We start from the raw sequence: 23002 nt of genomic DNA, 5'->3' as shown, positions 1-23002 counted from the left end.
CGCCCATTCCGGGACGAGTTGGAAGAGGAATTCCAAAATATTACACGGATGAGACTCATCGCACCGGATCCTTTTCCTGAAGCACCATCTATTGATTTCTTAAGGAAACGCATTAAAACGGTTCTTAGGTCCTGTCGAAATAAGTGCCCGGCGGATCGCCTATTACGCTCTACTTACTCGGATCTTCACCTTGAAACGGCGAGCGCGGAGAAACGGATCAAAATCGCCCAGGTCCTCGCGGATATGTCCAAGCGAGGCCAATATTTTAGGAGTAACAAAAGGGAGCAGCCCCATACCGACTTGATTATTCAAATCTGCGATTGGGAGCGGGATCACCTACGAAAAAGAAATTCACTGGTGTAGGTTTCTTTGCAGAAACCGAGGCCCCTACTTTCCTTCTAAGGGTAAGTCGGGGGAAAGAAGAGCGGGAACGAGGGCTTCTTTCACTGTTTCCCTAAGTTCAAAAGTGAATGTGGAAACGCTGTCTATGGTCTGGTTATAGCATCCCCTTTCTCAATTCCTTTCTGGTCAATAAGGATGGTTATAGCCAGCTTAGAAGGGAATTCTAAATGTAAGAAGTTGCTGGATGGTTTGCTCCAATGAAGAGGTACACCTAGGTAGGAGGGAGGGAGCACTTCGTTAGATTAGGAGAACTAGACCATGAGCGGGAGACTGAAGCATTTGTACCATCGACGAGGGCCAATGAGACTAGACTATTCTACGAGTTTTCTGAGGAGCAACAACGGAAGGTGAACCTGGATACTACTAAAGAGGAAGACACAGACTAACAAGAAACAACCTTGACTTATTCCTATCTACACCCACACAATCTCGATTTGACAATTTAATAAATGGAAGAATTGACCGTTCATCTTACTACAGCAGAGAGGCTACCAGGACACGATCTTTCGCACAATTGAAATGGTACTACTGTGTCCCTAAGGGCCCCGTCTTCCTTTTCAGAGAGAACTGAATCTGAACATCTTTCTACATGATAATTCGAGAGTAAAAAGGGAACCGAAAACATTGATTTTTTGTGAGAGCAATGATGAGTCGAGCCGCATCACATCAACTATAGAACTTAACATACATGTTTTCTTGTTGCGTTGCATTCCATTGTTTCAACCCTTCCCGGATAAATGCAAGTATCCGCTGATACCGGATCGGATCACGAAGAAACGGGAACAGCTTTCGCACTAGCAGAATGGGTACCACCATCAGGATTGAGAGGCCAGTTCGTTCACGATGTCCATGGTCCTGAAGATTACCGGGATCTTACGTATGTGAATTCATGCGAGGATACTATCAAGCTTCACCGACTCTGGCGGGGAGACGACCTCGCCATAGCAAGGCACTAAAGCTTATGTTGCAAATTATTAATGGATCAGTAGACTTTGGCGCAGCCATCCCAATCCACTTCAGCAGCGCCAGCGGCATCTCCAGAAGAACGAGGACCCTCTGCCTACAGGTAGAGATACCTGGGGTGGATTTTAAAGTGTAGAGCTGTCTGTTCTCAAGCTTATCCGCATTTCCCATCTGAACTTATTAAATAGGGGAAGCACAAAGGCTATCGAGTAAGAAAGGACAACTCCGCCCTATTTAATAATTGGAGCAAGCCATTTTCGAGTAGGAAAGGCAACGGCTTTTGAGTATAAAAAGGGGAGAAAGAAAGGATCCCAAACGAATGGATTTAGCTTGCCGAAATCATTCAATAGGTACAAAACAAATCCCAGGAATATTCTCCCAATGTTATCTTATTAAAAAGAAAGGAAATGTTTGTTCGGTAGATCGCCTTGCTTTTCTTTCACATTGGGGTTTAGTGGCAGCAAGAGGCAAGCAACTCTCTTCCGGCAGAAGCTAGCTTTGTTTACACGCTTACCTTTCTCTCCATGAATGTAATGAGCCCTATTTAGTAAGTGGGGCAAGTCAGGCAGTAGATAGCTAATATGAACGGATCTTGCAATGGATTATGCCAGAGTGAACTATTTCATCTTTTTATTGTAATTCAAAAGGCATTGGAAATATGCATCATCGATGTGAAAAGCCATTGCTGGGTGACTCGCACAAGTCCTTTCTTTTTGAATGAGGAAAAGAGGCGCATAATCGATTCTGGATTGCCCGGTGCCGACTTCCTTTCTTAAGCCAATGCACGCGGGACAGCTGCTAGAGCTCGAGGGCTTTCCCTTTCCTACTCCGACGATGCATCAACAGCGGGTACTTGCCTGTTTACATTCTGTGCTCCTTGAGTCGCAACTCATCCCTGCCGTCCTCATGCGCCGCACTCGCCGTCTTCAGCGCCTACTCATTTATTGATAACAGAGGGGACCCCAGGCACATTGAATGGAATTTCATTGATGGAAGCTCAGGATTTGCTTCCAAATCTGCAACATTAGGAGTTTTCTTTTCCGTAAGCCAATATCGGCCTAGAAGATCGCACAATCAGTGGGGTAACAAAGATCGAACCCTGGGCTGCCGTTCCAGTACAAGTTTTTACCGTTAGAATAGGAAAAGCCGGGTCAAGAGGGAAAAGGAACCGTGGCACTTCACGTAAAGAGAAGCTTTGTCTGAGCTGAGAAACGCTCTGGCTAAACACCTTCCTCCGAGCAAACGCAGACCTATTCATTCGCGTGGCTTAAGAAACAGGAAAAGCACGACCAATTGGGGTGGGGTAGGCACGGCAGCTTCTCTAAAGCACGGCAGCACTGAAGCACATTTATCGCGGGTTCACATATAATATTTGTAGGGTCACCAGACCTAACGAGTGGAGTCATGGTTCCGCTTGACCTGAAAGAATGGTTGAGAGCCCCTAGCCGAATGAAACAGATCGCGCATTATTTTCCAACTGAAGGTGCACTTTTCGCTGTTAAAGTATCAGTTCACCACTGGCCATATGAAAAACTTAACTATCTTGAGCTTGAGCTCGACAAAGACTATTTCTAGGAGATAGACGCTGTTTTGCCTCACTTTGATCCAGTTGGTTCCTAAACAGGAAGGGAGATAGGTAGGTGGAGGATGCAACGAAAGGTCTCACTGGCTGGCGCCAGGAGGAGATATTGAAGGAAGAAGTGGTGATTAGAGAAGAATGGCAATGGCGTAGATCATTCTTAATTCCATCTTTTCACCCTTCCGCACCCCCTATTTAGTAAGTGGAGATAAATATGAATTTATATCCGGTAAGCGCTAAGAAAGTAAGAGCGACCTAAACCCTATCATTTATTTTTTAGAGTAAGAAACACCGGTTTTGAAAGAATCAATGGTTTCGCAATCCATTTGCGCTTAGGTCAAGTTTCCTCAACATTATGGGTGAGGTGGAAGACCAGCAGCATCAAGCTCGGTGACAATCAGGTAACAAACAGCTCGCAGTCATGTCTCTAAGAAGGGATCACCTTCTAGTATTATGAATATGGTACCTACCCCTATTTAATGCTGTCTACAGAGAGATCGGAGAAAGCTAGCACTAGAGCTGGTAGAAGAAAAGACTGGACTGCCGGGACTTGATTTCTCTCTCCATGTTTATCTATGTCAATTCGATAGCGCTTAGTACTGGATTAGAGGAAAAGGGGCTGCTGAGGCTGGTGGATAAGATCAAGCCTTGCCTTTTCCCTTTTTAAAGTGGGCATCCTCTTTTCTTTGGAAAGTAACTAGACAAGACCTGGCGAAAAAGAAGGGTTGGTTCGGTGAAGTTCGCTATTATAATTGTTCAGGCGAGAAAGTCTTTCGAAATCAAGTTATAGGAGTAGCTTACCAGCGCCCTCTTCTTCACTGCCTGTGTCAGACCCGCGTAAATGATCTGATGAGGGTGTGTTGAAAAACACTGTTAATAAGATAGTCCTATTCGTCTAATTCTTTCTTATTTTGGTTTTCGTATCACTGCTTCCGTTTTCTTTCAAGTCCTAGGCTTCGCCCTTTGTTTGGCTTCGATTCCGGAAGTACCCATTGTTTCAACAAACCCACCTTGTTTGTTTTTAGCAAGGGATGCTGAGTCAAGTTAGGTGTCCTACGCTAGGCGCAATCCTCGTTTCAGTACTACACTAGTGGTATGACCTTCGAAAGGCGGAGAAAGTGGGGTTCAGGGCTTTAGGGCATACAATGGGTTATGGGGTCCATGGTACACGGATGCGCTAACCAACGAGAAAACGCCTAGCGCTTAACTCGTCCGGTGCGGGTCTATTTCTCCCTTCGGGTCCTGTACACCTGTAAAAAGGAAAGGAGATAAGTTGTTTCTCTTTAGAAAGCTAAGTAAGGCTAAAGCTCTGTTTCCATTCCTGTTTATAAAAAAGAATGCTAGCACGACTTTCAAATAACCAGAAAGGAGTGTAGGATTGATTCCTCACATGATACGCATTTCCATCTAATCTAGTTGGGATTTAGGTTCCTGCTAGGCGAGATATTTATTTAAAGACAGCTGGAGGTACGAATTACCCGATTGTGAACGCTTCTTACTCGCAGGAATAATCCCATTGTGTCCACGTATCCACACGATTGGTTTCTGAACCAGAAGTTCATTCATTTTTGATCGAGAAACATGGCGCAGGTGTCAGATTGGAGTGATTCTTGAGACGTGGTATGAGCGAACAGAATGATTGGGGTTTGGGGTAGTAACACCAAAAGAAGCGTTAGTTGTTGTCTCGGATTGAAAAGCAGTGGCATCTTTAGCGGTCAATGCCCACGAAGGAAGGTCTTTTCTCACTCATTATTTAGATTAGTTAGCCGTGTGCACCTCTTCTTTTTTCCTTTCAGAATAGAAGATGGGGTTGTACCTGTCATCTCTTGATACCAGTATTCTAGCTTATGGTTCCTTTGTCGGTTTCCCCTGACCATACATATCTACTTCGGCGTGTAAAGAAGCTGCTCCGCTGATTACCCACCAACAGATGCTTTTGGCGCTCCTACCTTTTCCCTGGGATGAGTCTCCAAAGCGGGTCACTAATAGCTTCGGTGTGCAGGAAACTATGGCCACACCCTTTCCTACTCTAAAGCCGCTGCCCTTACTAAATAGTGAAGCCGTGCATACGTTTCCTCACTCAATCCGTCTGGTAGCAGAAGCCCTTTACCTAGGGTAGGGCTTCGCGAGGTTTAAGTTTAAGATTATTGATAGAATCAACGAATCTCACTTCTAATGGGCTTTACTACACTACCAGAGGAGTACAAGTTTGAAACGGGCAGCAGCTGCACACTACCTATGCAATAAATCAAGACGAAAGCAGGGCGCTTAGGACACTGGATTGGAAACTTAGACTGCCTTCCCTCTTTACTCGCTTGTTCCACTTGGTATTCACAATCAAAGGTCTCCCCAACCATTATAACAAGAACCAACCGTTGGATAGGGCCACTGCTCGATGGGTTGGATCCTGCTCACCACGCGGAAAACAACCATACAATTTAGTAATTCCGGGGCTTACTATTCAAGGGCAAATCAAGTAGAATTGTGTATATAGATGAAAAAGGAGAATGGCGAAGAAAGTCAATTTGTCTAAAGCACGGTGCCGACCTCCTTCTTTTATACTATACGAACGAGAATTCTCATTTCTTGTGAATGGGCCCAATTTCCCTTTTGTTACTGGTCGGGACGACCTAAATCCTATATCGGTTTCTCAAGTGCCAAATAGAATAGTTCTTTTCCAAGTTTGGGTAGGATTCCCGACACCAATCACATCTGTAAGTAGCAAAGATTTAAACAAATAATGAGAGGCCTTTATCTAATTAAGTTGAATAATACACAGATTGTAATAAAGGAGCGTGCTAGCTGTCACAGATAGCGTGGAGATAAATAGCACGTACCGACCAAGTGTCGCGGTAGGTTGGCTGGTGCAGGCAGGTTTGATAACTCAGTAAGAGAGTATGACCACTTTGGGAAATCCCCTAGCTTTCGTCCCTCACTGTCTACAGCGTAGCCGTCATGGAACCCCAGTGTCTTCGTCAAGCATTCCACTCTAGTTTTCACTACCAGTGTTTCAACAACACACAATACCGCCGGCCCCCATGCCACACATGTCAAATTATAGAATAGATCTCGAGTAGAGACAAGAAGACAGCACGCTAAAGCGATCGAAATGGTTGTACATGACTAGTCGTCTCCTGCGGCTCGCGATAACATGAATATCTCTCATTCTCTTCCATTCTTAGGCCTTCCTAAAATAAGACAAATATAAAGCAATCGAGCCAAAGAGAAAATCATGAAGCATCTAAGGTTTCCTTATCTTTTTACAATCTAGCTCCTCCGGATACGATCATGCTTAATGTTACTGGCGCATATTAATGTCTTAATCTCATAATAGACGAAAGAACGATAGGGAGTTGGTATCAAATCCATACCGATGATGAATGCATTCCATTCCATCGGTTAAGTTGGTATCCTCAGGAAAAAACAAAGCAGCGGAGTACCCATATTTACATGAGAAAGAAAATGAGCTGATTTGAAGCTCTGCTCTTGTTATGTTGAACAAACGCCCTGCGGGGCACGCCCTCCGGGGGTTTACACCAGGAATTCCGTAGAAGAGAGTCTTGGTAAGAAATAAATAAAAAAGGTACAGTCTACCGCAAGTAAAAAACCCATAGCTTCTATCGCTGACGGGGCCTTTCAGGCTATCTAAAATACCACCATCGTAAAGGAGGATTCGAAGAAGACGGCATGACCGGGAGAGAGACGCAAGGATGGGACTGGAACGATTGAGAAGCACTCATTTATCACGGATGAATAAAAATATGCATATAGTAAAGACATACGCCCCATATCTGCGGATGATAGGCTCCAATTGCATGTGACCAGTACGGGAACCGAGTTCATGTCTTTCCGGGAGTAGAGCTTGCGTTAAACTTGCTTCAATGGCGATGAAAATAGCTCAGTTGGTAGACAATGTCATGTGACAGCTTGTTTTCTCGTTGAAGCATTCTTAGACTGATAGCTAGGGAAGTCCCATTTTGCAAGGGCTCGCGGAGTAGCCACAGATAGAAATTATCAAGTACCAACCAAATAGTTCTTCCAAGGCTAAAGGCAGGCTGACCCGCTAATTATGTCGTAGGTAGGGATCTCGTTTGAATAAAATCGTATAACAATGAAGCGAGAAAACGTATGCGCCCGCAAACGGCTTTCGAGGCGATCCTGACCAGCAAACGAACTCAAATTCAAGCGACCCTCAAAGCGAGGGGAAGACCCCCATTCTTTTTGTCGAAATCTTACTGTACTTAAAAATAACAATGTTGTTACTTCTTCAAATCTCTATTGTGTAGGTGTTCAGTCCCAGGTAGGAATAAGTAAAGGCTGTTTCTTGTTAGTCTGTCTCTTTCTCTTTAATAGCAGGTTCTTGGGTAAAAAACCCAGTCACTTTAGAAAGTCCCCCTTTTTTAGGGAGCAGAGCTGAAAAAGATGGGAAATTCCAATGATTCTTCGTTCATTATTTCCAAGTGTCATTCTTTTGTTCATTGCTATACCATCGTTTGGTCTTGCGTTGCCAGTACTAATAATGGCATTAGTTGTCTTATTCGGAGTTCAAGGAATAGCCTTTCATCTTGGGAATGAGAATGTCGCGGATCTCAATGTTCTCGTCATGACCAATGCTCCTAATGAGGGTGACTTTCCCATAGACCAACCTCCCGTTGGCGGACTACCAGACCTCCAGCAGGAAATGGCGCACGCCGCCCATCCCGAAGCCATGATTTCGGAGTTGACTTCCAAGGTTGAAAGAATATTTAACGAAGTAGGCACTCCTCTTCCTTTAGAGGAGGGTGAGTCTGCGCGATCGTTCACTGAAAGTCTTATATTGTGGAATAGTGAGGGAGGAGATACTCTTCAACAAATCTTCTCTGATTATACGGAAGCCGGAGATGGAAGCGAATTCGTCGCAACCGCCACCAATCTGGCGAAGCGGTTTCGCCGCGCCGAGCTCGGTGAACCAGATTCTCCCGACCCCGATGCGCCTGCGGAAGAGCAGGAGGCTCATTCCACGAGATCCCCTGAAAGCACAAAAGCAAATGATGGGGCGAACGAGGCAGGCCCGTCTTCTTCGAGGAAGCGTAAAAGGTGGGATGATGATTTAGGGTCCGAAGATGATGATTTGGGGGGACCCGGGGAATCTCCAGATCCAGTGGAAATCGTTTACGAAGGGGATGCACAAGGGTACAACTGGGAGGGGGATTAGGTTGGCCGCCAACTTCGCCTGCCTTTCTATCTGAGTTCTTCCCTCTTGATGCTTTCGAACGACTCCTAAATTTCACAAAATCCTTTTTTTTCTTTCTTATTTGAAATCCAAATCGAAATGCCTCAACTTGATAAATTAACTTATTTCTCACAATTCTTCTGGTTATGTCTTCTCCTCTTTACTTTTTATATTCTCTTATTTAATAATAATAATGGAATACTTGGAATTAGTAGAATTCTCAAACTACGGAACCAACTGCTTTCGCACCGGGGGGGGCGAGATCTGGAGCAAGGACCCTAAGAATCTGGAAGATATCTCGAGAAAAGGTTTTAGCACCGGTCTCTCATATATGTACTCCAGTTTATCCGAAGTATCCCAATGGTGTAAGACCGTCGACTATTTGGGAAAAATGAGGAAAATCACTCTGATCTCTGATTTCGGAGAAATAAGTGGCTCACGAGGAATGGAGAGACAGATTCTCTATTTGATCTCGAAGTCCTCATATAACACTTCTTCCAGTCGGATCACTTGTTGGAAAAACATAATGCTCACACATGTTCCACACGGGCAAGGAAGCATAATATCATGAAAGCCGTCTGATAATCTTTCTATAGGTTCCCCGAAGAGAATGGTCTCATCACAAAAACACTTTCTATATGTTCTGTTATTTCGAGATTCGAAGAAGCAAGAAAGTTTTTCATATAGTTGTTTTTGTGTAGTGATCTCTGTTCATGGAGATCACGAGGCCACTGATACCCGAAGTGGTTAGGTGGGATAGAACAGAGGGAAAGCGGGCTTCTATCACATAGTTTCTCTTTCAGGGTACATAGGACGGCCCTCTCGTCATTACCTTTTGTGCTTACCCGTAGCTAGCTGTGCCTGAAGTCATGGATGATGCTATTCCCACTGAGAGATGTGCTGCAAAATGGAAGCTGTGTTAGTCCTCGGCTAAAATCATCTTCCTTTATTAAAGACCATATATATCCATATGTAGATAGAAGAGGGGATATAGTCGTTCAAAGCTAAGGTGAGTCTGTTCCAGCTAATTCCTCAGATTCCACTTTCCTGTCTGTCCATGTAAAAAGGAGTCCAGCCCACAAGGAGAGGGAATCCACAATAATATCTGTTTTAGATGCTTTCTACTATGTTTCAAGTGATCAAAGAATAGTATCTTTAGACAGAACTGAAATAGCAGATGCAGATTCGAATGTTAAGGTTATTAAAGCTTAAAAGAAAAAGCAGTCATAGGTTAGGTGACTAAGAAAAGAATGTGGAAAGGGTCACGGATAGGATTGGTATATTAGTTTCAGCTATAACAGAGATTTCTCAGCATGTTTCTATCTGGTTGGTATCCGCTGGTACCATTCATTGTGAGTGCTTTTAGGGGTTGCTCAACTCTCGGCTATTTTCACCATCTAAATGATTGCATCTTCCCGTTCTCACAATTTCTCAAAGGTTATTGTATTGATACTATGGAATTTAGAGTGAAAAAACAATAGGGTTCAATTCGATTCATTTTGGAAACTCTAGCGGGGCCATCCCAAATTCCTCTCAGCTATCATAATTGAATAAAAGGGATCGTATAGCTTTCCAATCCAGCAACATACATCTATCACCTAGGCATAACTGCCAACATCAGTATGCAGACAGAATCTGTTTAGAACGGTTTAGAGTCGGAACCAAGGCAAGATATCCAGGATTCCGTGTCCCTCCAACTCCATCCATTGGGCGGCGTCTTTTCATCCGGAGAAGCTGTCGAAGCGATAGCCATGTCTGATCCCCGTATCTGTGAAAGAGCAAGGTCTTCCTAGTGGAGTCTAGAAAAAGAGCCGGGTATTCTAAGTGGAGTCTGGAATGAGACCTGCTGTCTCTGGCTTGACCATTAGCTGCTCTATCTGTTATTGGCATGGCATTCCTGAACCCATAGAAAAAGAAGGATTAGGAGACGTCCATCGAAATAGACTAGGAGGCCTCTCATTAGCGCTATATAAGCTGCCGGATTCCCTTTCACTTAAAGCCATTCCAACAATCTATTCGTCGTAAGCCCTTCTAGCAGGAGCAGGGGCTGGAGCAGGAGACAGATCAAGCAGGAATGGTGAGTCACTCACAAAAGGTATTCACACCGAGCCTGACCCACCAACCTATGCACAATCTGATACCCCTCCTCTCGAAACGGAATAACCAAGGGAAGCTTAGACCAAGCCATTGATCTATTCGAATTGGAGAGCCTGGAATGGTGTTACCAATAGCCCAGCCCCATCTTCATCCGCATCTTCATCTTAGGAATGCCTTTACCCATCCACCTAGGAACACAGAAAGCCAGCTAGGCCTCTTCTTATCGAAGGATCTATTACAGCCTATTCAAGCGAGAAACCTTTTGAGTAATGCCTAGGTTATAGATCTGTATGGGATCCGCTAGGCACAGCCCGCGGTAGATCCCTTAGCGCAAAAGTAGGCAACCCTATGGCACCAAGTGGGTCAATCAAGTGATCAAGTATGATTCATCTCTAAGCGAGCGTAGAATATACAAAGCTTTCCATCTCCACCAACGGCAGATTTCTATCTTGCCATTTCAATTTGGCTCTATGAGAAGCTTGTATCCCTCGCTGTGACTACTATTCTTGTGTACAAACCTATGGTGGATAAACCTCTATGGTGCATGCATATCTGTTTCGCCTAACTTGTCTTAGTCATTCCCACATTGAATCGAATAAAATAGGACCAAAAGACGGAGGTTTCTGAACTTTTTTATGCTGTATGCCTAAGTTTCCAAACCCGTCTTGAAGGTTACTTTACCAGAGAAGTAGGTCCTATTGACCAAGAAGCGGAAAAAGCATAGTCGGTACTTCTTAATGCGGTACGTAAGCTGGTTATCCTGACTAACAATCATGCCTTGCTTGGATTTAGGGATTAGGAATTCTTATTGGGAAAGAGATTGGATTGGCATTCAAGTAGGAGTAGATCCTATTGGTCCAAAGTAGGCATTCTTGTATCAATTAAAGTAGCTATCTTCATGAAATAAGCGCTAAGATTCTAGTTCAAAGATAGGAGCATTAAGCTCTAAATCCAGTCAGTCCAGCTGGAAGTTTCACTAACTACTTAGGGAACTAGGGACCAGACCAGAGTTATGATTGGTGTATTCCATTCCTACCGTAATTGAGACTTGCCCTCGCTCGCGGGTGATTCCTTATAGCTTGATCCTTGTGATGGCTGTTCTCTGCAATGAACCACAACATGTCCATGGACTTCACAGAGAATTGAGTGAATGCACTAAAAACCAAGAAATGACATAGCGAGAACTGAGCAGCTTGAAAAGCTCGGACTTCGTATACAGAAAGTAGAACTAAAAGCAGATGAGTAGAGATTGAATCGAGCATAGAAATAAGAGAGTTTTTCTTTGCTTAGCACTGTTCGGTTCGTCTTTCTTTACAAGTCAATCTATGCATAATTCTATTTCTTGCAGCGCTGAATCCGCTTTTGAAATACAGATCAGGGGGCGGTATTCTTATTCCTTGGCTCGCCACTTATGAAACAAAACTAGATATTTCTTATTATTTTCTTAGGAGCTGAGCTCCGCATGCGGTTCGATTAAGATGCGACAAAACCTTATCCATTAGTCTTGGCGATGCCAGGGATGGAGGGAGTCATCAGTCGCACAAGCTTATTGCTAAAGCCAAGACAGGACATAATAGCTTCTAAGTAATGCCATTGTACCCACTTTCATCATGCCCAACTCAAAAACCATTTATCCCATACTTCTTCTTTTCTTGTTCCTTCGTATGAATAACAGGAATCCCGGTTCGGATGGTTGACCAACATTATGATTGTGTATGAACTAGGGCTTTGGCTCAACACCTGCTGTCTTTCTTGCCCATCCTTTTGTGGTATCGAAGCTGTTCATTGAGATCCATAGGTTCACGTTACAACCCACCAATAGTCGATTCCAGAGCGGAAGGCGAAAAAGATAGGACGGGGACCCTTCGGAAGAAGGTATATGCCCGTAGTATCTAGAAAATATTCATGGTTGCAAGAGCGAGGTTAGTCATCCTCACCATCACCATCAAATACCGGTACTCGCTTTTTCTACAAGCTTGATTTACGAACTCGACCTTTCGCAGGAAGGAAGTTCCGTATACCATCAACGGAGTCAAACCGCTAGAGGGTCACATATATCTAAATACTAGTTCCGATCATACCAGTACTTACTTCCGTGGAGATACGAGAAAGGGGGAGAAGATGCGATTATGTATCATAAATACTAAGGCCAGACAGACTAAAAGGGGCTTTTGGATACGAAGAAGGTTTTCACGTCTTGCTTTGGGTGGTATGCTTCCTCACTGTTGCTATTCTGCCCTTTCCCGGTAGTCAACCACCAACGAACGCAAGGAGATCTGGACCTGCATGTAATGTTTTTTTTTGCCAATACTCTAAGGCAGCTTCCTTACATCAACATGGGATTGCAAAAGGGAGGGAAAAAGGCGACTCCTCCTTAGTAGGAATAGTAGCTGAGGCTGCTTCAACTCATAATGAAGCTATTCCAGCACATAAGTCTGGGATGATCTGAGGTCGCTGGTCTCACATGGAAGAGATACGAGCCTCCGCTGGATAAACACCAGAACTGGTATCGGCTTCTTTTGTTCGTAACAAACAAGCAACGGATTGGGGATTGCCAATAGAAAAAGATACAACCAACCAGCAGCTTTTGGAAACCAGGATCACCCCCATTGTAAAGAGAACATGGCACCCCTTTCCGTAGGGGATCGCAAAGGTATTATACTGGATGTGCGCAGAGAGCTAATGAAACTCCATTCCTTTTTCTCTATACTCAAGGATCTGCTATAGCTTGCTTTTCCAAGAGTATTGTATTGACCTGATTCCCCAGGAAAGAGTTGATGGCATCTCAACGCAAGAAGGTAGAGAAGAATCCCTAGCGAAGATGTGCCGAGAGCGAGAAAGCCTGTCTTCCCCGAGATTATTTATTCCTCTTATTTCTTATATGAATAACTGAAATCAATCCTCACTTGTATTAACTTCATGAGTGAAGAGATAGAGAAACCCTCAATACCGGCATTGCTCCTATCAAAATCAAATAATTGGATTTGTTTCCCCACTTCCTCCACGGGATTCGTACATTGGATGAGGATTCCTACAATGGTACAACGGATCAATCCATTCAAATCAATGAAACCATTAGGTACGCCCCGAGATCTACTCTATTTTTAGATTTGCTAATGCCGAGATCCAATGCGAAAGCAAAGCGAAGGTTGTTATTCAATAGTTGTTGCCGGTAAAGGAACAGCGGAACGGGTATCTTTAGCAAAGCAATTTTGATTGGTTGAATCGTATTGAGTTCCGGTCTCTTATAGGGTCTTTCTTTGTCCTACTTATAGTATCTTTCCTCCAGCCTATCGAAACTCGTGTTTTTATTAACCAACAACACATGCACTTTGTTAGAACTAAAGAAAAGGTTATTCAATCCACTAGTGCAACTGAAGTGAAGGAATTACCTATTCTGAACCTCCACAAGAAAGAGCTCATAACCACTGCTTGTGAACAGTTCTCCTCAACTGAAGGCGCACTACTGTTACTATCAGTCTAGTCTCTCGAGGGCACTCTTTTGATCTCGAACAAACTGACTTCTCCGGAAGAGAGATATTCAGAAAACCCGATTTCCAGTCCTGTCTTAAGAACCCGACTCCAAAGAAAGAAAAAAGAAAAGCGGACTAAAAGAGAACAACAAAAGAGAGATCACTTTCGACGATTGAACAACACTTTTATATCCAGATTGGAACTGGACTTGAACCTTCATATCCAGATTTCACTCCACTTTCACTTTCATATCAGGAACGTCGACTTGCACTTTCAATAGTGAATTATTCACTTTCCGAAATTGGCTCATATTCACATAGGCCAAGAAAGATGAATAAGACCTTGAACTCCCTATTTCACATATAATCGAGAGACTCATAATATCAGTGCCTTGGGTAAATGCCTACCAAAGGGAGAAGATTACCGAACTTTTTTCTGTCTTCTTCGCTTCCTAAAATATTTAGGGAACAGGCTGGCTTTCATGTTCATAAGTTCTCTTTGTCACATACATCCATCGCTTTCGTCTTTCTTGGCTTACTCAGGTGATCTAATTAATGGGCAAGCCCCACTCAAAGCAATTCAGTCCCGGAGCTCTTTCTTCTAAATGCGGATTCAATAGCACCGGTGACGAAAGCAAAGGATATTCAATCCACTTGTCGTCTTGTGGGCCTGCTTCTTTCCGTTCTTTCTCTTCTTTTGCAGAGGTGTGTGTTGCGCCACGCATACAAATCGTTTTTTTAGCCAAAGGGTGACTTTACCACTCGCTTCTGGTTCCAATGGATATGGGTTAGATGGATGGAGTCTTCCTTATTGAAGTGGGCAAGGCAAGCAGCTCCTCTCGAATAGGCTGATTGGTGATACGTGATTTTGGAATAAAAGCTAGACGACTCAGCCCTCTTCTCATCTCAAAGCTCGACCTCTGCCACTACTACTGCTTCCCTAGCCAAGCCATACTTCTCATTCTTTGCTTGAATCCATAAAAAAACAAATTTCGTCGAGTTTCCTTGCATGGGTTGATTGACCTTGAAGTCCATATATAGATTCCCGTAGTTCATCTCAACTTGACCAACCATTGAGAATGGAACAAATAGGGGAGATGGAATTCTTCTATATTGTCTTTCAACCCTTGCTCTTGCCTTGGCTTCGCCTTCCACCTTCAGCTAAGCACCTAACCCGTGGGACGGGACCTTCGGTCTAGCCTTTGTTCGGGTATGGGACCGACCTGGGATTCTTCCATCCGAGTGAGTACCGCCCTTCTGATTTGGTTTGAGTACGGGACCGACCTTCTCTTTTGTTTGTAATTGGGCTTGCCCGAAACAAAGGAACTTTGGTGTGAGAACCCACCCGAGTTGGTAACCCAACGTTTTCACCTACGATTTCTCCCTCGTCTTCTTTGCCTAGCCTTTAGCTTCTTTCTTGTCTGATCTTAGATTTCACTGTTAGGAAATAGGGCATTACCTGTCACTCCGCCTTTCTAAGAAGGCCTTTCGCTTAGTTGTCCTTTCTACTAGAACTTCCCTTTAGCAGTTCTGGAACATCTATAGTATGCTTGAATGTCGGCAATTTTTCTATATTCTCTTCCTCCTCGTCCATTAGTTCAGTTCCTTTCCTTAGTGAAATCTGCCCCCCTCCATCTTTCGAGAACAACAAGAGGGCATTCTCAAGCAGGCGTATTCTTCTTCACTTCCTAAGAAGGCATTTTCTTGCTAACAAGCCATTCTAGCAAACAAAAGAGCTACTTCTATCAAAGAGGAGCAAAGGCTAAGCGGAACTCCTCCCTTCGTGTCTTCTTCCTTTCCAAGCTTGTTGCGGGGAATCTGGGCTCTTTTTCAGCCCCTAAGGACTGCTACTTTGATGAATGAGGCCTGACGGTCTTAATTCCTAATGCTACTCCTACTGCTATTGCTATTGTTACTGCTTTTGGGAATTGGCATCTTTCTTCATAGGGGCCTAGCCAAGGAAAGCTTTCCCATTAAATGAATGTGCTTGCGTACTCTTCGATTCCTGCGGGAAGTGTGGGACTAATTGAATTTCATTCTTGTCTGCTAAGAGAATTATTCTTCCTTACAGCTTGCATTCGATGCATCCACCGTACTAAGAGCTCCTTCTTGAAGAACCGATTCTGTAACAACCCCAAAGGCGAATCTATCTAAATAAACCTAAAACTCCCATTATGATTTGAGATTGCCTTGCCGTTGCGCCCCTTGCCTTTCTTACTGGATTTCCAGTTGATGGGGAAGGCTTGGCAAAGAAGCTTGTGTCGGAAGAGAAGTGGAAAACTAAGCTGTTCGGGCTTAACTTAAACCTGATTGCCCTAGTAGGAGTCAGAATAAGGTTGAGGCTTGAAGACAAGCAACTGACATCTCGGATCTTGCCATTGCCAAGAGCATGGATGCCCAGAATGCCCTCAGTCTATGTCTGTCTATATAGGCTTTAAGGAAAAAGGCAAGTAAGCCGTAAGCCAAAAATCAAGGCTTTTAAGGACCTTCGACAGCTTATAAATAAGCTAATAACAGATCTTTTGCGTCTTTCGAGATGTGAAGAGAAGTAAGAAGGTTTACTATTGGGATAACGAAGATATGACCATATTTCAGATCGATTTTCAACAGACGAGATCGGATAGTAGAATAGAGAGAAGGATTTGCTGCTTTCTTAAAATGATAGAGAGTCAGGAGAGGGTCTATGTTAATAGAGCTCTTTAGATAGGGAGAGGAAAGACGTAACTAGACCGCGGAAAGAATAGAATCTTTTACCGCTACATCCGCTGGAGAAGAAAACTCAGCAAAGGAGATTCCTATCCTTTCTCTAGTTGAAGACTAATCTGGATATTCCCGAAGATGCTTGACTTCGAGTTCTTGGAGTGACAGCTTTATTTGTAAACAAGGGTCCCTTACTCTATTACTTTTCCACTTCATTGATCTGAAAGAAGTGACAGAAGAAAGCTACGGGCATATACCCCTGCCCCGGGGGAACAGGTGCCACCTCAACAGCTATATTCTAAATCGTTAAGCCTCGCAACCCTTTCCTTTGTATCGGACCTTTCCCGCTTTCCTTACTTTCCTTCCTCACTCAAACTTCAAAAAGTCCTTCCATGAATCTAGGGAAGGAAAACCACCTCTGACTTCACCAAGTCTCCCTTTCTTTGGTCGAAGGCTTCAGGTCAAGATCCTTTTTCCTATCTATTGAAGATGCAAAGAGAGATGCTTCTTCCTCTTCAAGTTGGAAGTGCAAGAAGAAATGCGGTAAATAGGAGTTCCATCTACCACGCACTCACCCCACACTCCAGCTAACTTCAGCATCCATACTCAGCTAGGAGGAAGGTGCCGGGGACACTATGAACACACATGTACTTGGTTGACTTCACGTCCCGTCTCACAACCGGGTAAGATCAAATAAACAAACAGCTTGCTTGCCCAATCCCTATTGAGAGGATTTCTTGAGCTTGAACTTCCTTTTGTAGCTCCGCTCACAAGGACTTCTTTTCATCCGCAATGAAGCTTATACCACCACTTGGTCAGTAAGGCATGATTCAAAAAAAGATCAATAACCCCCTTCCCTACTTCAATGGAAAAGGGGGAATCGCCCTTTCACAGCCGCCCCTCCACAAAATTTATACCTATCCTTTCGCCTAAGATGATCACGAATGAAGACAGAGAATTGCGTAGATAGGAGGAGGAAACGAACCAACCCGAAAAAACAAACAAAAGGGAATGAGAGAAATGATCGGAACGATTGAAGAAAGAAAGAGAATGGCGGCCCCTTTCCTTTCGCCCAGGGGGCATCGTCGTCGGGGACAGGCTTCGAGGGTTCTTCCATATCTAGATATAGAGATAGATGATGATAGAGATCTAGATCTTTCTATAGATAGATCCTTTGAGAAATTTCTATTGATCCGCTTTCAAGATCTATGAACAAGAGAGATCCAAAAAATCTCCATGTAAAAAAAAGAGATGAATAGATAGGGCTGAGCCGATAGCAGGACTGGGTACGATGATGGGGCGAGAGAGGGAAAAAACCCTTCGGGATGGATCGGGAAAAGTGACCTCCGGCTCAGCCCACGACTTCCTTCCCTTCGCATAGCTCAGGTGACTCCCTTCCCCCTTTTTTCCCAGAATGAATTAGCCCGACACGACGAATCCTGCCCTCCTGTCTTTCTTTCTCATTGAATGAACCACTGCCTGGGACGCCCCTATGCCTATGAATTCAATGATTTAAGGGCCCCGGGAGGAAACTTCGGAAAGAAAGCCTACTGGTTGGTCTGGTTGTCCCCCGGCGGTGCCCGGGCGGGCCTCGGTTCAATCTTGCCGATTCTACCTAGACATGGCTCAAAATGAAGGGGTAAGGCCAAGTGTTCTTAAAACAAAACTCGAAGTGCACACTTCGGAGCACGGTCTTCCGTTAGGTCCTTTACGGACGACGAAAGCCCCTTGGCTATACTCTACTCTTCGCCTCCGGCTGTTCTGTTCTTTTCTTTTGGCTCGGCGGAGCTGAGCTGGGTTCCATTACACTCTGTAGGAAATGCATAGACAGACCACGCAGCAAACCGAGGCCCTGCGTGCGCCGTACGTACCGCCTACGAATAATAGGTAGCCCCACCCCAGGCAGAGTTTGTGAGCCGTGTAATAGGCGACCATTTCGCGCGGTTCGGGGGGCACTTGAATAAGCCGCCGGCACCCGGCTACGTCTTTACCCCTATCCAATTTTTGGGCCAATTCCCCCTTCGTACTACCAAAAAATGAGATTCTTGCCGAATCCGAGTTTGCTGCCCCAACCATTACAAAACTAATACCTATTCTGTTTAGTACTTCAGGTGCTTCTCTAGCGTATAATGTAAATCTCGTAGCGGATCAATTCCAACGAGCCTTTCAAACTAGTAATTTTTGTAATCGACTCTATAGCTTCTTCAATAAACGCTGGTTCTTCGATCAAGTTTTGAATGACTTTCTAGTCAGATCGTTCCTGCGTTTCGGATATTCAGTCTCATTCGAAGCTTTAGACAAGGGTGCTATTGAGATATTGGGCCCTTATTGTATCTCGTACACATTCCAACGATTGGCCGAGCGAATAAGTCAACTTCAAAGTGGATCTGTTGTGCGAAGAGTGCGTTATGAACCGTGGCCGCCTACCTGCTTTGGTTGGTGGAGGCGGCTCCTCCGTTGTGGGTAAACGGGAAACCCGACTCTACGAACCCGAGGAAAGGCTGCACAGCTTCCGTAGGGGCGTTAAGACCGGAGCTTTTTGTAGTGCTAGCAGGAATGCAAGTGAATGAATCCAATCCCATCCCCTTTAAAATCGGCGAGGTAATACCTTATTGAAGTAGGGCACGCTACGGCAACACAGGACTAACGGGGTGGGGGCTTGTTGTCTACTTGGCAAGCCTTCACTGCCCCCTTCTGTAACTTCCCTTCTTTCGTCCGTCCACGAGGCAGTCAAAAGAAAGAGAGAAAGGGGCGGCTATAACGCAGGAGTCGTGGCGGTTGTATGCCACAAGGTCCCTATAGACAAGAGGACAAGTGAATCATCGCTTTTGGGCGCAGGCAGCCCTCTACCATCCATCCCATTGCATTCCTCTCGTAGAGTACTGTACCGTCTCAGACCAGATACATCTATGGAAAGAAAGGATTTCATAGAAAATCTTCATTTTTCTATTTTTTTATCCCCATGCATTCCGTTATTCCCGTAACTATGGATTGATTGTCCCTACCTAACTAAATGGTAGTGGTCTAGGGAGCGCAATTGCTAGAGCACGGGAGAATGAAGAGTAATGATTTAAGCAAGAGCAGCCGGACGGACTACTATAGTCAGTCTAGTGACTACTATAGTCTTTTCTTTCTTTGTAGTTAAGTAATAATGTTTGGTATAGCAGCCTTTCCGAGCGAGTCTCTGGGATCTCCTGTAAACCCCCATGATGTGGTAAAGGGAGGATATTAGGGGAAGCAGTGAGTGGAGATTCCCCTGCGGAGAGCCGGATGAGGGGAGACCCTCACGTCCGGTTCGGAGGGCGGGGATATCCCGACCCTACTATCATTATGCCTTTGCAATGTTACTTGGTTCAACTCCATTTGTGACCTTTTCTCGTATGCGGGACTCTCTATCTTCTTGGGTAGATTCTAGATCGTCTTTCATTTTGTTAGTGAGTAGTTTTCTTATTAATAAGTCAAGTCAAGAGTAATAAGAGAACTGTAGGAGCTTGCCAGGACGGCTTGGTAAGCAAGCTACCTGCTATGTAGGCGCCAACTCCCAGTTCTTTCTCTTCTTTCTTTTTGATTTTTTATTCTCATTTTTTTTACTAAACGTATAATCTCCTTTCCGGGGAAGGGGTAACATAGACGGAGGCACATGTAGACAGATACAGACTTTTTCAATCTTTTGCCTAAGCGAAGTAGTTGATCCCTCCGAGGTAAGGGCGAATCGAGACCGAAAGCTACTAATAAAATAGCATAATCTGAACACATAGCTGAACACATAGTTTAAGTAGAAACTGTTAAAGCTCCCTGGTCTCGAAACGGCCGGCTTTGGTTCAGCTCTCGGGGCCACCTTACACACTAATAAAATCGTCAGCTTCCTTCCCCACTCATCGCCCTCACTTTAAGACAAAAAATCCAATTCGATTCAAAGATCGGAATCATACCTCCAGCGGGCAAGGTCGGCTCAAGAAATGGAAGTTGTGAGATGGAAAGAAAACCACGAAAAAAGAACTGAATTAGGGATCAATCCATACGCGGCTTGCCTTCTCCCCTTCCCCATAGTAAGCCAGCCAATAGTACCCTAACTTAAGAAGTTCTCTTAGCTAGCGCATGTCCATTAATGTGACCACCGCATGCTCCTGCATGAGTTTCATGAATGGTTTGTTTTCGAATCCTATCTCTCTGGGGAAAGGTATCTTTTTTCAATTCGAACAACGGTATCCCTACCTGGCAAACTATCCTCGTTTTCGAAGTCCCTAGTTTTGTCCTCTGCTGTAGTATTCCGGTTAGTAGACGGCTTCCTTCATCGGAAATCTAGCCAGTGCTTTCCATTAGGTGTGCAACGAAGGATAGCCTTGCTTTTCTTCTGATTCTGATTCAGTCCAAAGATAGAGACAAAAGAAAGGTAATTATTGAATCGGACTTGGCTTCTTTTTCGGCATGGGCAAAGGTTTGGCAATTCCACCATTAGCAAAGGTTTAATCGGTTGACGGTATCCTTGGCGAAAGGCACCTGGTGAGAGTAGCTGCTGCTGCTGTGCTACCTCCAACTATGAAGTTCAGCACATGAACAATACATAGTACTTTGTTTCCAAAAACAATACAGAGAACAAGACCACAAGAAAACAAATTACAAGAACGACTTTTAGGTAGCAGCATCTGGACAACGGGCTTAAAAGCTTCCAGAAAAATGATAGCACAGACAGCCGAAACAATTTTCCAAATATTTCTTTAACTTGACCTTTTTGCAGTACATCTAACAGCATATAGGGGAATGCCTTTTTTATATTACATTTGCACCAAACCAAGCTATTCTTAATACTAATTCCTTTGCATAGATACTTTCAAAAGTGCTGAGAATAGCAACAGAGAGAAAACGCTGCAGAAGATATCACAATTGAATTACTAACCTGGTACTTGTTCATAGATTTTCTAGCATCTTCAATAAGCTTTGATTCTTACTCAAGTAGTTTGGTTTGTAGTGTAGTTTTTTTTCTTGACTCTAGTGTAGTTAGCATGCCTTCCGTTCCTTGCTTGCTTATGCACTTTTGAATTAAAGACGACCTTTCAATTCATTATTGACTGGATAAAGTAGTATTAGTTAACATACGCTGATTTAGACAAATCAAAAATAAGAGACAGTCTTTTTCGATACTGTATGCTGGGACAGACCTGTAGGTGAGCACAAGCACAGCCAGCCTTCCACCTCTTTATACTTATGTTTAGCAGTGTACCTGGTCTTACTTCTTTTTCAGTTTACGCTTGTGTCCCAAGCTTGCAAGTTCGAAGAAGAGTATTGTATTGACCTGAATCAAGTTGTTTGCCTACCCGCCGTTATGTCTTAGCTAGGAATGAGCTGTGAACAAAATCGAAATAGTTGTTACTTGAGTCGATAATGACTTTGTGTCGGTTTGCTATTTTCTATAAATTGGACTGGTACCATGTATTGTAACATAAGCTTTTGTATAAGAGCTGAGATGTAGTTAAGATTACACTTGATCCTCTCTCTGTTTTGTTGCTTCCTTCCATTATCTCCAACAACTGGTATCAACACTAGGAACCTTCACGGTCAGGGTTGATTTTATTAGACCACTATGAACACTTGTAATTGGTTCTTCCTACTTCAGGCATGGTTCTCTCTAGTTAGTGGAAGAGTGTACAACATAGGGATTGGTATCAGTCACACATTTAAGAAAGAAAGTGAAAGGGGAGGGCAAGAGCGGTTCGAAGGTCAATGAAATGATAAAAAACCACCAGGTCGAGTTCGCTTCTCCCTTCCTTTTGGTGTTTAGGATGTGAAGTTGATATAAGAAGAGAGGAAAGGGGAACTGCGCTAAATGGATAATTTCATCCTGGTGATGGGCTATTCCAATGGGCATGCATCTGAGATATGGTCTTTGAGCGTAGGAACGCCCACCTTTACAAGAGCTCAGTTCTAAGATTGTTTGCGCGCAGGCACCACTACTATTCTGTCTTTTCTTGTTATGCATCCGGTCCTATAAATCTTTTTTTTTCTGACCAGAGGAAGAGAAATAAAAACGTCACTCCGCTCGCCTTGGGGGACCTAATTAGGAGCTGATTGATTTCTTTAATAGATATGAAGATGCCTTGAATGAACCCAAGCAAGCCGAAATAGAATACTATAAGTATGAAGTGGACATCTATGGTTTAATTGGAAACATCTCTTTTCTATTTATATTTTGCCAGTGCCTCCCTTTGTGGCAGAGCGAGCGCCTTGACTAAGATAGATTGACTCTTTCATTCTTTTTTTTATTCTGGTTCCAATCGTTTGAGGAAAACCCCCTTTGGCATCAATGAAACTCTGTTATATAGGAGTTCAAAAACCTCATTTCGTTTGAGAGATAGTGGAATTTCTTCTTTCAACACGTACATCGACGAGGGTGTCGATGACTTGAGTGAGAAATGGTCATGTGCTAGAGGCCGTACCTTTGGAGTAAGACCTCAACAAGGGGGTGTGCAGTTTAAATGTAAATGACGAGCATGGAGAGGCCAAGGTCATTTGTAATTAGGTGTGGCTGATGCAAGAAGACTGGCGAGCTGTCCATGGTGAGAAAAGTTGTGATGCTAC

General features: G+C 44.0%; 1 protein-coding gene and 1 pseudogene across 1 annotated transcript in view; one reads left to right on the top strand and one right to left on the bottom strand.

Moving 5' to 3' along the window:
• Positions 1-8217: 8217 nt before the first annotated feature.
• Positions 8218-8770, top strand: LOC123186528 (putative ATP synthase protein YMF19; annotated as a pseudogene).
• Positions 8771-9311: 541 nt separating this feature from the next.
• LOC123038230 (NADH-ubiquinone oxidoreductase chain 6-like) overlaps positions 9312-23002 on the bottom strand; it is a 27523-nt gene continuing 13832 nt past the window's right edge. Inside the window, exon 2 of the mRNA XM_044462113.1 lies at positions 9312-9321. Coding sequence (XP_044318048.1) covers positions 9312-9321 — 10 coding nt within the window. The remainder of the gene's footprint in view (positions 9322-23002) is intronic.

This window comes from Triticum aestivum, chromosome 2A, assembly GCF_018294505.1.
Source record: "Triticum aestivum cultivar Chinese Spring chromosome 2A, IWGSC CS RefSeq v2.1, whole genome shotgun sequence".
Lineage (NCBI taxonomy): Eukaryota > Viridiplantae > Streptophyta > Magnoliopsida > Poales > Poaceae > Triticum > Triticum aestivum.
Note: the sequence above shows the minus strand (reverse complement) of the source record. Positions and strands in the feature narration are given on the sequence as shown.